The sequence below is a fragment of the Calliphora vicina genome, chromosome 1 (assembly GCF_958450345.1).
Source record: "Calliphora vicina chromosome 1, idCalVici1.1, whole genome shotgun sequence".
Taxonomy (NCBI): Eukaryota; Metazoa; Arthropoda; class Insecta; order Diptera; family Calliphoridae; genus Calliphora; species Calliphora vicina.
The window spans coordinates 66379336-66396626 of NC_088780.1; the positions used below are offsets into that span (position 1 = coordinate 66379336).

The 17291-nt window shown below is 33.2% G+C and overlaps 1 protein-coding gene across 2 annotated transcripts in view; it reads right to left on the reverse strand.

The window, feature by feature from the left end:
• The window catches only part of LOC135963175 (endoplasmic reticulum metallopeptidase 1-like), a 421657-nt gene that overhangs the window by 381597 nt on the left and 22769 nt on the right, over positions 1-17291 (reverse strand). For both annotated transcript variants that reach the window (XM_065514948.1, XM_065514947.1), the window contains exons 2-5: positions 15440-15485; positions 15048-15370; positions 4195-4558; positions 4043-4125 (exon numbers count right to left, since the gene is read on the reverse strand). In XM_065514948.1, the coding sequence (XP_065371020.1) occupies positions 4043-4125; positions 4195-4558; positions 15048-15370; positions 15440-15485 (816 nt within the window). The remainder of the gene's footprint in view (positions 1-4042; positions 4126-4194; positions 4559-15047; positions 15371-15439; positions 15486-17291) is intronic.

Here is a 17291-nt window from a genome sequence, read left to right on the forward strand (position 1 = left end):
ATCGTGCTATCTGTATTGTTTTCTGCGATCATTAGACTAGGAGTGGAAAAGATTTAACAATGCCGTCTTCATACAGACCTATAAGTCTACTGCCCTCCATATCAAAGTTATTTGAGAAAATATTGCAATGTAAAATTATGCCATATTTAAATAACCAAAATATTATCCCAATTCATTAATATGGTTTTCGTGAACAACATGGAACGAGAAAATCTTTTGAAAATAAAAAAATACTGCTGTGCTATCTTTTTGGATATCGACCTGGGTTAATTCACAAAATTGCTGGAGTCATATCAGAACGAGTTTTTAGAGTGAAATATTGCGATTATGTAACAGGAAATTATAAAATTAAGGATGGTGTTCCACAGGGAAGTGTTCTCGGACCAACACTTTATTTGATATATACTTCTGATTTGCCTGTGTGTGATAGACTTACCATATCAACATTCGCTGATGATACGGCAATACTTAGCTCCCTTGCAGATCCGCAGGTAGCTTCTACGGAATTAGCCAATTATCTAAGACTCGTGGAGATATGGTTGAATAACTGGAGAAAACGAGTAAATGAACTCAAGAGCAAACACATCACATTTACTCTCAGAAGGGGTGTCTGTCCACCCATCACACTAAATAACATAAACATTCCACAGACATATACTGCGACAATTATTAATGATTGTTCATCACATTTACACTTATAAACACAATGATCAAATTCTATTGGTTCTAAATCAACACTTAGGTGTTCGTGTAATTTCTTATACCACTGTCTACCAGATTGTACAGTGCTGACATAGTCTAGTTGAGAAACTTTCAGATTTAACTGTGATCCTACAACCTTTAGATTCTAACCTCGCTTTTCTTTTGTTCTTATTTTTTATTTATTTTATTTTATTTCTTTTAATATATTAATAATGTTTACATTTGTCTTATATATATTAAAGAGTTTAGAAACTTTGTTTCTTTTCTGCTTAGTAGTTAAATCTGAATTTTGTGAGCTTTTAGTAATTATTTAATATACAATAGGAAGGAAAAAAAATTTACAAAAACCTTTATGAAACAGTGGTTTTAGGATAAAATGTTATACTAGAGTATATTGAGTATAGGATTATGACTAGAGTTCATTTATGTGTAAATATTGAGAGTATTGACATCTTCTGTTGAAATTTAGTGTTAATCTATTTATTTTATCTTGAACGAGTTCAATGCCAGACAATGCGTGGAGTCGTTGCGTAGAATAGTGCCAAGGAAGGTTATATAACATCTTGAGAAGTTTGTTTTGGGCTATTTGAAGTTTTTTAAGATGGCATTTAGCAGAAGTGGCCCAGACTGGAGCTTCTTTTGTTCTTAAAATCCATTCGATTTCAGAATTTTCTTTTCTTCAGGTCTATCGACATCTATCCCCGTTTTATTCTCCATCAAAGCATCTCACTCAACGTCCATAGCTTCATTCCATTCCATTTGGTGGATCGTTTATTAGAGCAATTCCGGCTATTTATACTACGTCAAATTCATTCTATTTGGTAGATTCATTTAGAGGTTTTCATTTTGTTCATTTCGATTATCATCATTAATCTTCCAGATTTCGTCAACAATAAAATCGGTATAATCGGATACGTTTTCAAAATGTTCATTAAATTTCACATCTCTACTTTCAATCAATTTTCTTTGTCCAGGAATCCACAAGCTACATGCTTTATATTGTACTGATTATCCTAGAAATACACATTTTTAAGGTTTAGGATTAAATTTACCTTTACCATGTTTCTTGTCTAGAAAATAAGCCACAGTTCCAAATGTTCTAAAATATTTAACATTTGGTATTCTACTGAATACATATTGAATGGAGTCTCTCCATCAATACTACGAGAATTGGAACTGTTATGAATATAATTGGCTGTCTGTATGGCTTCAGCACAAAATCCTGGGGACAACTTTGACTTGATCATGCACCTAGCGACTGTGAACTCGTGATTTATACCTTGATTCTTCAAAAGCCTCCATTATCAGTTCTGAGAATTTTTATAGCATTTTCTTTCTGATTTTCCACCATATTCTTGAATTCGATAAATTTCTCCAAAACTTCGGTCTTTGTCTTGATGAAGTACACCTCACAACAACGACTGTTATCGTCTATAAAGTTAACAAAATATATACTTCCTCCTAATGAGTTATTACGCATAGAACCACAAACGTCGTTATGATCAGTTGCAAAACTTTAGCTCTTCAATTAATTGTATGATAAGGATTTTGGGGGACATTAACGTTTCTGTTGATGTCCATATCGACTATTTCGAAAATTTTGTCAATGTATTATTTCATACATTCACCAGGTCCACGGGAATCATAGATGCTGTGGAGTTTATCCCAGATGTCTTCGGCAGTTTCACAATGTTTTATTTGTGATAGAGATATCGACAGTATTAAATCAGCTTTCGCATTAGCGTCACCAGTTTCCCATTCTGTTACCTTTGAAGTTAGCTATTGTGGCTTTTGATAGTCTCCGGTTACATATTTCCATGAATTGTTCTTGATTAATAATGCCTGTATCTGTATCTTTCATGTTTCGAAATTATCACATCCAAGCGAATCGCTCTTGAAACTGTTTACTGCCATCTTCAGGGACTCTTAAATTTCTCCAATTTAACTAGGATTCTTCAACAAGGTTGTGAGGCCGTTGTTGATTTATCAATTATAAAGGTTGCTGGGCCTATAACCTCTTGGGAATTAAAACCAATACGTTGTTGTTTGTTTTAATATAACAGAGTAAAAGATTCTATTGCAATATTTCAAATATGTAAAACACAAAACATAAATTATTTGATTCAAAACTATTTTGTTTAGCAGAGTGTTATTACATAAAGTACATTTTTGGATTTCCAACCAAAACATGAAATTAAGCATACATATATGTATGTTCCTAAATGAGTTAGATTGCTAGGAGGAGAATTGATGGTACTTTTTCGTTATTCGAAAGGTACTTTAAGTAACTTCTTCACCAATGAACTTAGAAATATGAAATAATGCTTATATAATGCTGAATGCGATTGCACACTTTTTCAATATTCTAATGGTACTTTTAGAATTTTTTCTAATAATGGACATAGAAAAATGAAATACAGCTCATATAGTCCTAAGTGAGTGAAAATTTAAGGTGATACTTCATGGTTCTTTTTCTTTATTCTAACGGTACTATTTGAATTTTCTACAATAATATGATAAGATATATAAAATTAAGCTTATATCGTTCCCTTAATAAAACAATAGTGTATAATTTGTTTCCCATTTCGAAATAATTGAGTTTGAAATTTTTTTGTTAGTAGACATCTAGAACAAAAGTAATATTTCAATTGATCTTTTGACCCATTTGTGGAAGTGGAATTTCACCCAATTTTGACCACATATAGAATCAGTTATGTAGATTGTGTATATGCTTATACACTATTGTTTTATTGAGGGGACGATATGGTCCTGAGTAGGGTATTCAATTGATTAACCGATTAAGTTTGGTCGGTTAACTGTTCGAATAATTTAAAATTGCCGATTTTCAAATAAAAAAAAAAAAACGGTTAATTTGTGTCGATTAATCGAAATTTCTGAGTATGAACTTAACGTAGAAATATATGTATGACGCCATCAATCATGTACGTAAGTGCTGTAAACTTTTCAATAAATCAAATGAAAAACAGCAAAAAAATACAGGCTTACGTAAAGTTGCAAGAAAATAAAAAGATTTGCCTCATACATGCTGTAAAACATCGCTGGTAGTCCTTGTCCAATATGATAGACATTTCCTTCATGTATATAAATACACATAAGGAAGTTGTTTTTTGTGCGTCTTCACATGCACACACACACCTAAAATATTTCTGGACAGTATACTGTTGCGAAATCAAACACTGCAAGTATACTTGCAGTGTTTGATTTCGCAACTACACTTCAGTAAAGTATTTCAAAATTCTTGACAGTTTTGATTGTGCGTTCAAATGCATTTGTGCAGGCATTTGATGCATTTGTGCAGCAATACCAAATTCGTTATTACCTGTATGAGCCATGAATTATTTCTATTGTTTTGAAAAAGAAGTTCTTTTCCTCCAGATCCCACAGACTCCAGATTAATAAAAGCTTAAATAATAAGAATAATAAATATGTATATAAATATTATCATTAAATAAAAAATGTAATCACTCATACCTTTAATTTCCGATGCCCATTTGTGCTTTGTTATGAAACCATGAGATGCCTGAAGACCAGTCTCTTCTGCCCCATTAAATAAAAAAACTATTGAATGTTTTAGACGTTTTTCGCTGCGTGATAAAACTCTTAGTATTTCCATCATTACAACACAACTAGCAGCATCGTCACTTGCTCCGGGACTACCAGGTACCGTATCAAAATGGCAATTTAGTAGCAAAGCTTTATCATTTGAATTACCATTTTGGTGTCGCTCGTTCGATTTATATTCTCCATGTAATTTTACTACAACATTCTGAACATTACGATACATAGTCGTCATTCCATATGGTTTAAAACCGGTCCAATATGTACCACTCACCACCTTAAAATGAAATAAAAAATTCAACAATGTGAAATCTGCAACCATAATATCAGCCCTAGATTCACTAGGACTTGAACAATCCGTAGTTAGGTTCATTAGGTACCTTATTAATTACAGAATCATTCGTTTTAAAGTTGGAACGACTACAATCTATATATCTGCCAAAAAGAGGCATTTCCCAGGGGGTTGTCCTATCTCCACTTCTGTAGAACCTGGCCTTAAATTGTCTGCTCAGAAAATTAGTTTCCCAAAACTATAAGAATGTTGGCTACGTGGATGATGTAGCAGTGGCAGTTTCAGGGATTCATCTCGGCACTATATCACAAAGACTGGAGACGGCACTCGAAATATTAAATCGATGAAGTATCGATTGTGGTTTGAGTGTAAATCCCAGCAAGACTAAACTTGTACTTTTCTCATTACGGACTAAGATCCCGAAATTTACACTACCCCGACTGAGCGGAACCGAATTGTCGCTCTCGGATAATGCAAAGTACCTGGGTATCATACTTGACAGGAAATTATCCTGGAATTTCAACTTAGAGGCAAGAGCAGCTAAGGCCATGACGGCTATGTATGTCTGCAAAATGGCCATAGGCACGAGATGGGGTATTAGACCCTGGAACATGAATTGGCTAGTCGATACGGTTACTAAACCTATATTATTTTATGGATAGGGCCTCCAATCGCATACTCTTTGAAAGGGTATTAAGACGAATGGCAATCCTGATAACAGGGGCATTGCGAACTATGGCGATGGATTCCAGTAGATCTAATGGCCAGGAAATTGGCACTGAACACGGCCTTTAGGCTCAACGCATGCAATGCATGGAATTTTATATCCTATGGACATGCCTGCATAATAGGAAGTATACAAAATATTCCTGATCATATTGATTACTGCACCCCCAATCCCATCCAGTATGGAGCCTGCTGATGGTAATCGAAATGAGGCTATCCATCTATATAGATAGAGTGGGCTGGGGTGTATACATTCCTGAATTCAGAATAAGAATATCCTTTAGACTCCCAAATGGATGCAGCATTCTTTAGGCATTTAGAAGAGCGGCAAACTGGCACAGATATTACAGTGTATCTGGTAGAGATATCCGTATATATACTGACAGTAAATCCGCAACTAAATCCCTGGTAGGTGTTTATACATCGAATATGGTCCAGGAATCCCGGACATCCTTAAATGAGATGGTGAGACACTCAACAGTTGTATTCACATGGGTACTGGACATAGGGACAATGAGGGCAATTGTATTGCTGATTATTTGGCTGGAATAGGAGCCTTGATGTCGGATGGCGAAATAGAATTCATTTGTGGAATCCCGTTGTCAACTTGCAAAAAACGCATACATGACGCATATTACGAACTTGCCCAAACAAGGTGGGGTAATGAATCCACCTGTGCCATTACGAGGATGATATGGCCTGCGTTGGACTGTAAACGCACGTCGTATCTACTTCGACTACGACGTATACGACTTAGCAATATGGTGGCGATGATCACCGGGCATTGCACTTTCGGTACTCACGCCACAAGACTTGGGTTACCTTACCACGACTTCTGCAGAAGTTATCAGAATGAGGAAGAGACCACTTTTGTAATTGCGCGGAACTAGGTGATATACGTGCCAGGCTTTTAATACCCTCTCCGGGTTATCTGCGAAAGAACTAAGGTGCATAGATGCCTTCATCAGGTTGATAAGACAAGATATGCAAATTGTACCTCTTAGGGACCCAGCAACTATCCCATGATGGTCTGCGTTACCTGAATTCTTAACCCCTCTCCTCTCTCATTTATGTATATCTATATTCTACTCTTGCAAATTTCACTATAACTCAATCTTAACCCCTTTTCTTCAACTTCTATTTCTTTTTTCATTTCTGTTTTGTTTTCTTCTTCAGGTATCACAAAGGGAACGATTTTGGACCCAAGTGAGCTGTTCGAGACGAAGGTTTTGGACGGCTGCCTGAATATCATACCATACCATGTACCATTAGGGTGACAGCTTTTTTTAGATTTTAAAGTGTACTGATATGAATATTGTGACACTAGGTATAAAAGTTAAGTCTGAAAATTTGAGCCAAATCGGACAACGATTTCGGGTCGCGCATCGAGGTCAAAGGTCAGACATATACAAATTTTACTATTTATTGTTTCGGTTTTACCTTTTTAAAACGTGGTTTATTTCAGGGTTTCGATATTCAGCTCTAGCAACATATTTCTTACATTTGACTATGCAATAAATATGAAATTATCTCATTTCATCACAATCAGCTAATATAAATATTCATACTGTTCGTTCGTATTACTATTAAAATTGCAATGCTAGTCTGCAATTTTTAGTAGCAAACACAATCCATTGCATATCCACCAAAATATATGTTCGTGCTTTAGTACCACACACAGTTTTTCTGTCGTGCTAATATTGCACTCCATTCGTTTTATTTTGTTGTGCTGGCAAACTTTTCTAGCAAAAATACACACTTCTGTAGTTGTGCTATAGCACAATTGACATTTCTGCAATTGATGCTATCAGTTGCTGTTCTTGATAAGTGCATAACAACATATCAGTAAACACACCCAATGTACAGTTGGGCAGAATCAAAATTTTTTTGAAATATATCTGGCATTTCTAAACGGCTGATCTGATCAGGATAAAATTTGACGCGGGCATAGCCAAGGAGTATTCGAGTTTAAATTATTGAAATGGGACCTACAAATGCCTCAGGGGCGGCGCTATGGGGGCTCAGAATAGGGTACCTTCGTCATGCAAAATTTTTAAACACGTGCCATTTTTTTGTTTCCCATTCGATTTCAAAGAGTTTTATATGTTTAGAAAGCGCTCGCCTATGTCTTGAAAAAATATGCTTGTGTGTGCTATTTATCTCTTATACTTTTCGAGTTATAGGCATTTGAAATTTTAAAATTTTGCCATACCTTGGTCCGCTTTTTTAAAAATATAGGTCGTACTTTTGTACCGAACGGGCTCGATTTTTTTTTGTTAGTTAGACAACTAAATTATCAGTAATATACAAAATATTTCAGAGTAATATCGATTATAGATCCAAAAATAAACGATTTTCAATTTAAGAATTCAAAAAATAGTAGATTTTTGCTGTTTTTTGGATGAAAAGGTGACTTAAATCTTTTTTATTAAAAAAAAACTTTCTTTAAGAACATATAACAATTTTATGTTTTTCTGTAAGGTAGCTTTACAGAGAACATTTTGATATAAAAAACATGTCCTATTTTTTGAACATGTTGCCCTTTCGTCCTTCGGAATTTGACCTATTTTTTGATAAAAATTTCAACTTTGGGCCACATGTTCTAAAATCCCAAAGTTGGGATCAAAAAACGGAAAGCAGCTTTAGAAACCTTGATTTGTTCCCTATTTATCCCCAAAGTATTTTCCCAGCCCCGAAGGAAATGTAGACCATATGGTTAAAATTGTAAAAAATACCATTTTCGGGATTTTCGCTTAAATTTTTAGGAATTGTGGGATTCCTTTTAACCTTTTGAAAAGTTTTTTTACACTTTGTAATTTGGAATGACAAATTTAAAAAACGTTGAAAATTTCATTGAGTTTTGCTAATAAATAAAGATTTTATTACAGATTACATATTTATTGAGTTTCTAAAACTAAAATTTTTATCAAAATTTTAATAGGATTGCAAATACATATTAGGAACAATTTGATCCACATTTATTCCGAACATTTTTTTTCTTGTTTAGATATTTTAATTTTTGGTCTTACAAAAAAAATGCAAGTCAATATCTCAGTTAGATTCAAAAATATTTACACTAATGAATAATCGTTATTTCGTATTACATACTTGACAATAAAATAACTAGCAGCATCCAAATAGCCAAAAAACAAGAAATATCAATGCAACCATAGCAAAGCAACCAAAGAAATGTAAATTGCTGCCAGAGAAAATTGATAGCACAACAAAACAAAAACGAATGCTGACGCGCAATATTAGTTCGGCAAAAAAGTGTGTATGCTGCTATAGCACGAACATATATTTTGGTTGTTGTGCTACAATAACGAGTTGACAACTGGTTGTATCTGCTACTAGAAATTGCAAACTAACTTTGCAATTTGTATAGTAATATATGAATAGTAACAGCAATTTATATTAGCAGAGTTATACAAAATTATAATAGTAACTATATTTTTAGTATGCAGATTGATAAAAATGTATATTTACTGCAATTGACGGCTAATATAGTAGCAATTGTAAACCCTGGTTTATTTCCTTTAAATAAACCGGATACTTTTGATAGCAAAAAAAATCAGTTTAGTAGAACCTGTAGAACCTTGGTTTCCTCGTGAAGGTGGTGTTCGGAAGTAAGTAACGCCCAAGATTTTCGGGTGGTTCACTGTCGGAATTTGTACGCCGTTGACCATGAATACTAAGTTGAGTTTTACCTCCTTCGTCCAGGTGGTGAAGAGTGTTGCCGATGACTTCGTTGGTGATAACTGCAGCTTACGTGTAGACAGGGAAAGGTGCACCTGAGTTATACTGCTGATGTTGTGCACGACTTCTTCTTACTGGGTCCTTCGCTGCTATGCATTGTGGGCAATTAGCAATAAAAACGCAGTTTTAACTTTTCTAGACTTTTTGTCATACCAAGATTACCACCACTGGGACGGTCATGGAGCTCTTTCATTGCTTCATTTATTTTAGAGGCGGGCTGACCTTCTTCCTTCTTCTTTTGTCGATATTATTTTCGATAGTATGGGGTAATTTCTCTGCGCTACAGTCGAACTCGATAACACATTCCTTTTCCTCTACTTTTGCGAAATGCTTGCAAGGCCGTCTTGAGAGCGCGTCCGCATTTCCGTGTTTCAAACCCATCCGTTTCTCGATGCTAAAGTCATAGCTCTGAAGCCGCTCATTCCAACGAGCCAGTTGTCTTTCATGTTGTTTAAATTGCAGCAGCCACCTTAGGGCAGAATGATCGGTTCTCAGTTGGAAGTGTTGACTATACAGATACTTGTGGAAATGCTTCACACACTTTAATACTGCCAACAGTTCTCGTCGCGTTACGCAGTAGTTTCTCTCAGGTTTCGAAAGCGTTCAGTTGTAGTATCCAATGACTCTTTCAGTGCCACCGCCTATTCCGTATCCGTTCGCATCGCTATCTACCACAAACGAAATAGATCCTTGTGCTTCTGGAATGCTATTTCTTGTGCTTCACTCCATTGGAATGATTGCGACTTCTTGGTCAGCTCATGTAAGGCTACATTACCGAAATTTGGCACAAATCGTCTGTAGTATGTACAAAGGCCAAGAAAATTATGCAATTCGTGAATATTTCTCGGACGTGGCCAGTCCTTTATCTTTGTCTGTTGATAATCCTTCTGCTGTTACGCGATGTCCGGGAAATAAAAATAGGTCTACTTCGGAAGGCTCTGGACCACGCAATAATACGAATTTTGATATTATTTTGCTTTTATATTTCCCGAAGTGTTATCTTTCAGAAAAATATAAATACACTATTTATCTTTTTCTTATCTTTATATATATAATTCTTCTGTACGTGTGTTAGTAACTGAACTCTTCCTTAACGGCTGGGCCTATTTCGATGAAATTTGTTGTGCGTGTTTGAGTGGGTCCCTGGATGGTTTAGATTCACAATTGACCTATATAGGTACAATGGGCACGGCACCTCCCATACAAAGTAAAAATTTATTATTGCATATCTACAGTACTATTATATTGGGAGTCTTCAAACTTTGTGTGAGCTATGGCAGAACAACGTTTGTCGGGACAGCTAGTTTTCTATATAATTTAAAATTAATGTAAGTACTTTTTTCGAAAAAAAGGTCAAAAAAACGATAACTTTTGACTCAGTAGAGGTTTTTAAACAATTCTTTCTTACTGTTATTAATACATGTCTTTTTAATTCAAAAAATTATATTTCAAGAAAATCGGGAAGAATTGGATCCGTTATTAGCAAAAAACCAGACCAAGGAGGGTAAATAAAATAAAATTTTACTTTTCAAATACGAATAACTCGTAAACTATAAGAGATAATATATGTTTTTTGTAGATCTCGTCTAGTAGATCACCTAACTTCGTTTTGCTAAAGGAATACTTCTGGGCGCCTGCTTCGCCAGTATTCATTTGATGCTTTACAATTGCCGTTCTACCTTGGCTTTGACTTTTTAAGGCGAAGACGGAGGAGCTGTTTGGCCTTATTTCTATTGGGCGGAGCTAATCCTTCTACCCATTTCCCACATATTCCGCTAGTAGCTCGTGTTCTTTGGTATACTTATCTGGGCTTTTCTCGCAATTGACTACTGCCTCTGCTGAAGCGCATTGACCTATTTCGGAATTTGGCTTAACGACTTTTTCATAGCTGAACAGGTTAAGCACTCTTACAAGAATTATTCTGTTGTTGCAGGGCATAACGAGGGCTTTTGATGTTATACGATTGACGCTCGCAATGGTTAATTTCTCATTTACTTTACCATAGACAGTGGCCTGCTCCCCAGTAGCTGTGCGCAGACTTACCCCACATAATGGTTAAATTGTTTTCTCGACTATATCGGGCGTGACGATAGACTGTGATGCCCTGGTGTCTATAGTAAAAACGGGCTTCTGACCGTTTATGTACCCACAAGCAGTAAGGTTGCTATTTTTCTGCTGCATTACGGATATGGGCCCTCAGATGTAGGAGCTAGCCCTTACCCCATAGCGCTAGCTCGTTTTAGTTTAAAGGTGACATGTTTTACATCAGGGTCACGAAGACCATTCACAAATTCCTCAATCTGGAAATGATCCAATAATGGATGGGTTTCGTCTGGATATATAAGCTGCATCAAACGTTCGATTTCCGCCGCATAGTCTTGTAGCGTCTCATTTTGTTTTTGCACTCTACCACGCAATTCCATTCGATATATTTCCTTCATGTGTTCTCCACCATACTTACGTTGTAGATCATCCATTATGTCATCATAACTATTTCTGTTACTTACTGGTACGCTTTCTAGAACTATTGCTGTGTTTCCTCTCAAATCCAAAATCAACTATATAGCTTTTTCATCACTGCTCCATAAGTTTTTCTTGGCAACCGTATCAAACTGGAACTTGAAAACATTAAATGGTGTGCTGCCATCAAAACTTCGAGCCTTTATTCTATTAGATGCCTCTGAAATAATTTGTACCGGTCCATCTAGGCATTGAAGATTATTAATTTTCATTTCCAGATTGAGAAATTTGTTATCAACATCTTGGGATTGTTTTTCTAGGCCGCACTCTAATTCGGACACCTTTTTGTCAAATTTGGTTACTTGCATTTCAAGGTTATCTACTCTGCTGTTTATAACCACTCGAAGTTCTTGAAGTTTCTCGTCTGCAGCTTTAGAAGTTTCCTAAGATCTATCAGCCTTTTTTACCAGATGTAGGTAACTACAACTTATGCAATTCTCTCTTGAATTGTTCCACTTTTAGCTCCTCAAACTTCGTGCTTATTATTTTGCAATCTCACTTTTGACACCAATTGTTACGTTTTTACCTTTTAAAAACGTGGTTTATTTCCTTTAAATAAACCGGATACTTTTGATTGCAAATAAAAGCAGTTTAGTAGTTTAAAATTTCTAACAACTTTTAAACTCTACTGTTTAAAATGTTCAACAATAACAGTTGTGTTTTATACACATACACACGAATATATTACACACTGGTAATACAGTTGATGTTTATTCGAACAGCGTATCTGATAAACATCTTAACGGACAACTAGTATATTCGAATTCTAGAGCTTTCGATGTTAATGTTCGCAGCTTAAACATTCAGTGTTGCCATACCTTTAAACAATACTAATCAACTGCATGCTATCAACATTGTTTATTAGTAGAAGCTTCTACTGATGGACTTGATTTTAAATATGATGAATGTTGCAGGCAGTCGTTACAGACCGTTAAATGCAAATCGCTATTGTAAATTCGTAACAATATGAAATAAATTTGTGAAACTCGTTAACCTTTCTGCATTATTTTACAGAAATATGTAGATTTATTTATTTTAATGAAAAGCACAGCAAAACAAATCTTTTGGAGATTAGCCCTTATACATATCTCCTTTGGGTCAAATTGAACACCCATAAACTAAAATTGGAAAAAATTCAACTTTTTCAGTTTTTGTAAACATTTTGTTACTAAATAATTACTTTTGCATTTGAATGCAAAATAATCGAAATGTGTACGTAATTGTCATTCTAATGAGATATAAAAGACAAAAATTGATTAAATAGTTTTAATGTTATCAAAAATTTCAATATAAAAGGCTAATTTTTACTTAAAATATATCCTATTTAATTGTGCATGAGTCTTTGTAGGATACCGTTAACCTATTTGCAGATATATCCCATTTTAAAATTTTTATTTGTTTAACAAAAATTTTAGAATTTTTTGATCATCACATTGGGATTTATTGAGATTATAATAGGGAATAAAAATATGAAATAATTATGTAGTTTTTCCGTACCTGGGATTTAAATTTTTCGATTTTCAGGAAAAACTAATTTTATTGGTATATTTTGGCAGTAATTGGATATATTTTCACAGTAATATAAAAAAGCCTAGGCCAATTGCCATATATTATAAAGATTTATTTCCTGAATAAATATCTAAAATTTAAAAAAAAAATTATTTCAATTCATATTCATTTTCCCCAGCCAAAATACGAAAGAAAAAACAATTACCATAGTTATATCATCTATACCGATGTCTTCCGATCTGGATGAAATTTGCACCAAGGTTAATTCTACATTCCTCCACAACCTAATATAAAAATTAATATACCAAAAGATGGGTAAAAAAGTCACTTATCAAACAAAAAAACCGCATTAAAAAATTCCGCCTGTGTCAAAAGTTATAGAGTTTAGGCCTCTATTTTTAAATTTTCCACACTGTGCGCCGTGAAATAATGCCATAGGCAATAAGGCCATATGGAAATAATGCCATATCAGTGTAAAATAGCTTGTTATAATTACATATATCATGAATTCCATGTCACGCACTCTTACAGCTTGCGAATAATTGCAACTGATTTTGTTAAGAAAATATTTTTTTTTAATGCAGATTTGTCATTTTTATTATTAAATTTTATACACTTTCCAACCGATTTATTAATAGGTTTTCTAGTTTCGTTAGTATAAAACAAAATGTATCGTAAGCACGCGCTACAAAATTTATCACTTTAAAATTAAATGTCAGTTTCACTCAAAAATTTCTGCGAAATTACTTCAGATAGAATTTTCATATTTTTTTAGCTATCCTAGATTATATAAATAATTATGTTATCTGGAAAAAATATATTTATATTAATATTTTTAACTTTTAACATCGTCACGCACATGTTACATTTGTCACGCACAATTACACCGTACTTTTATAATACATACTTGGTTGTTTCGAACATCCTTAAAAATAAAATGCAATACAAAACAAGTAAGAAAGTATGGTCGGTCAAGCCCGACCCTACCCTACACTAAGTAAATGAGCAAAATAATTTTTCTTTTAAAATTTCAATCATTTATTTTCGTGAATGATTTTCGGAAGAGGGCCTTCTATGGAAGCTATGACCAATTATGGACCGATCGCCATAAAATTAGGTCATGTGATTTATGTCTATATGAAAGTTATTCCGTTAATGGTCTGTGGAATTTTTAATAACATTAATATTTTTTAACCAATTATATATTCGATTCTATTGCAAAAGTAATAATTTATGATAAGGTTGATTTTTTTCGAATTTTAGGGTTAATCTCATATAAATAGTATAATTTGCATATGTATATCTGCCCATTGACATCGCTAAGCGTACCGAAATAGTTGTCCGATTTGACTCAAACTTTCAGCACTTAACTTTTAGATGTAATGTCACAATACTCCAGGCGGCACCATTCAAAATTCGAACAAATTTTTATTTTCCATACAAATGATTCTCAAACATAAAAAACTTTCACGTAGTTTTTTTAATAATACATTCTCACCACTTTTGACAACTGAGTTAAGAATTTGACAGGATAGTTGCTACATTAAAAAGGGTGGGTGGATTGAGAAAAAAATGTACCAATTGAAAATTATAATTTGTAACACACGAATCGCGAACAATTTAATTCAATAACGAATTTGAATGAATCAAATGTTAAATTAGGACCTATCACGAAAATTTTTAATTCAGGTACTAAAATTTGTAAATGTTTTCTTTTCAATAAACAAAAGTATTCGAGGCAGAACGAATATGTATTCGAGTTTGACGAAATTTGGCCGAATTACGAATCCGCAACTTTTTTATAAAAAGAACACCGTATTTTACCCTACAAACTTTCTGACAATCCCAAAAACCATACGTATCATGAAAGACATTCGAATATTGTATTTTGGACTAGATGTTTTGCATCCCGCTCTTGTATTGGTGAAATGTTTCACTAAAGATTTCAAAACAAATGTTTTACCTGTACATCTAATTCAATCCGTTGATTTGTATGTGCTAATTGCTTGATATATGATATTTCTCGCTTCAGAAAATCGACCGCTAACACTTCATTGCTGTAAGTACCAACCGCACGTGGTCCAAAGTTTGTTAAAATTTTTAAATCTTTCCATGCTCTTTCAGCAATAAATGAATGTGGATTGTATAAAAGGTCTGAGTTTCCAAGAGCTTTTGGTAAGTTGTCATGCAAATTATACTGACAACCATAACCCAATAGTATTAACACTCCAAGTACAACAAAACTCCATCCTTCCCATATATGATGAACATTTCGTTTGCTGTAGACTATTAAAAGAAACAAAATATATTAATATGTTTTATTTAAAAACTTTATTTGTATGTATATGCAATTACCGCTATCAAATATTATTTTCTGTCCGCCAGTCTGACGCCTACAATCCTATTTAAAAAAAATTAAATATTAATATATATTGTATAATTTTTTAATTTTAGCTTTTATGTATTTAAATTAATGAATAAATAAATAAATTAAAAATATACAGCCATATGCATACAAATTTAAAAAAGGTTTATAAACCAATTATAGGAAAATGTTCATAAAGTTGTATTCATAAACGATTGATAGCTTAAAATACCTTTGATAAACAATTTTTAAATGTACAAATTTTAAAGTAGGTTCGTCCCTACTATAAACCTACTTTAAGGAATTATTTTTACTTTTTATCTTAAAAAAGAAGATATTAATGATAAATTTGGAATAATAGACGATACTATTGCAATTGCTATACACAATTTCCACTCCGCTGGCGAATAAGTTCCATTTTAATAGTACAATAATTTTGACTTACCTGCACAACAAACTTTGCACGATATTTTGTGCAGGTAAGTAAAAAGTGCAGTTAACATCAGTTAACTTACCTGCTCATTGATGCTGGTAAGTGCATTTAAGTTTACTGCCCAAAAAAGCAGCAAACGGCAAATAATTTATATGAAGTTTTGTGATGTTTCCCTTTAAAAATAACGACAAATTTGGTATTTTAGCTACTTTTAAAATTATTAAGAAGTTTACAACACAATTTTTTATTTAAAATCGTATTTTTCTTATTTTGTTTTGATTTAATTTTATTAAGCAGCTAAATGAAATTTTTTTCATGAAAACCAGTTATAGCTTCCAAAAGTATTATGCACTTATGTATCTTAAATGTGCAGGTATGAACAATGCACTTAAATTAACGAATTTGTATGGAGTTTGATAAATAAATATACAAAATACAAGATTTGTGCACTTATATGCAAAATGCTCTTAAGTGAAAGGCAGGTAAGTCAAAACTACTGTATATGATTTTGTTTGATATTCCTCCGGCAGTGAACAACATGAGGTTCACAAGTTAGTTTGATTGGCATTTTTGTCATTTACATTTAACCTGCAACGCCATATAGTAATAAAATGTGTAAACATTGTGGAACAAGGTCCACACAATCTAATATACCCACTCCGGAATTAAAACTATATGTTTCCACATAGAAATTCTTTAAATTTTGCTAAAATTTAACAAAATGTCAATAAAAATAAATTAATAAAACAAATTATAAAACAGTGCTGTTTATTTTATCACAGAATATTCGTCATTCGAATACTTTTAATAATAATTGAAATAAAATATATAAACATTTTAACTTAATATGAATTTAATAGAATCAGATATACATTTATTTATCTAAAAATTAGTTGTTATCTTCAAAAATATATTATTACTAAAAACAGTTAATGAATAAAAGAAAATTAACGAATATTTTATCCTAATTGAAAGCAACACTAACAACAAAAAAGGGGAAATAAAGGAGAAGCATTGCCAGCTTAGATAAAAATCAGTACATTAGTTATTGTGCCTTTAACAAACGTTTATGAATACAATACTTTTATAACTGATTTTTAAAGCTAAAGTATTCGTTAACAAAATTGTGTTTTAAATCTACAATAAGGTTTTTTATGCATATAGCCGATCTTCTTTTCCATATAATGCACCTTTGCCCTCTAAAATACTCTAAAATATTAATATACTAGCATTTTACCCGGTACTTCGTTAGCGGAATTTTTAGTATACAACAAAATATAGCAAAAAACTGCAATTGACAACATTTTAAGTTAGTTTTGCTAAAGCACGACTTTGAAAATAATCAAGTAGCATGATTTTATGTTTCAAGCTTCGTTAAATTAATTTCACTTTTGTTCGTTCATACTTTA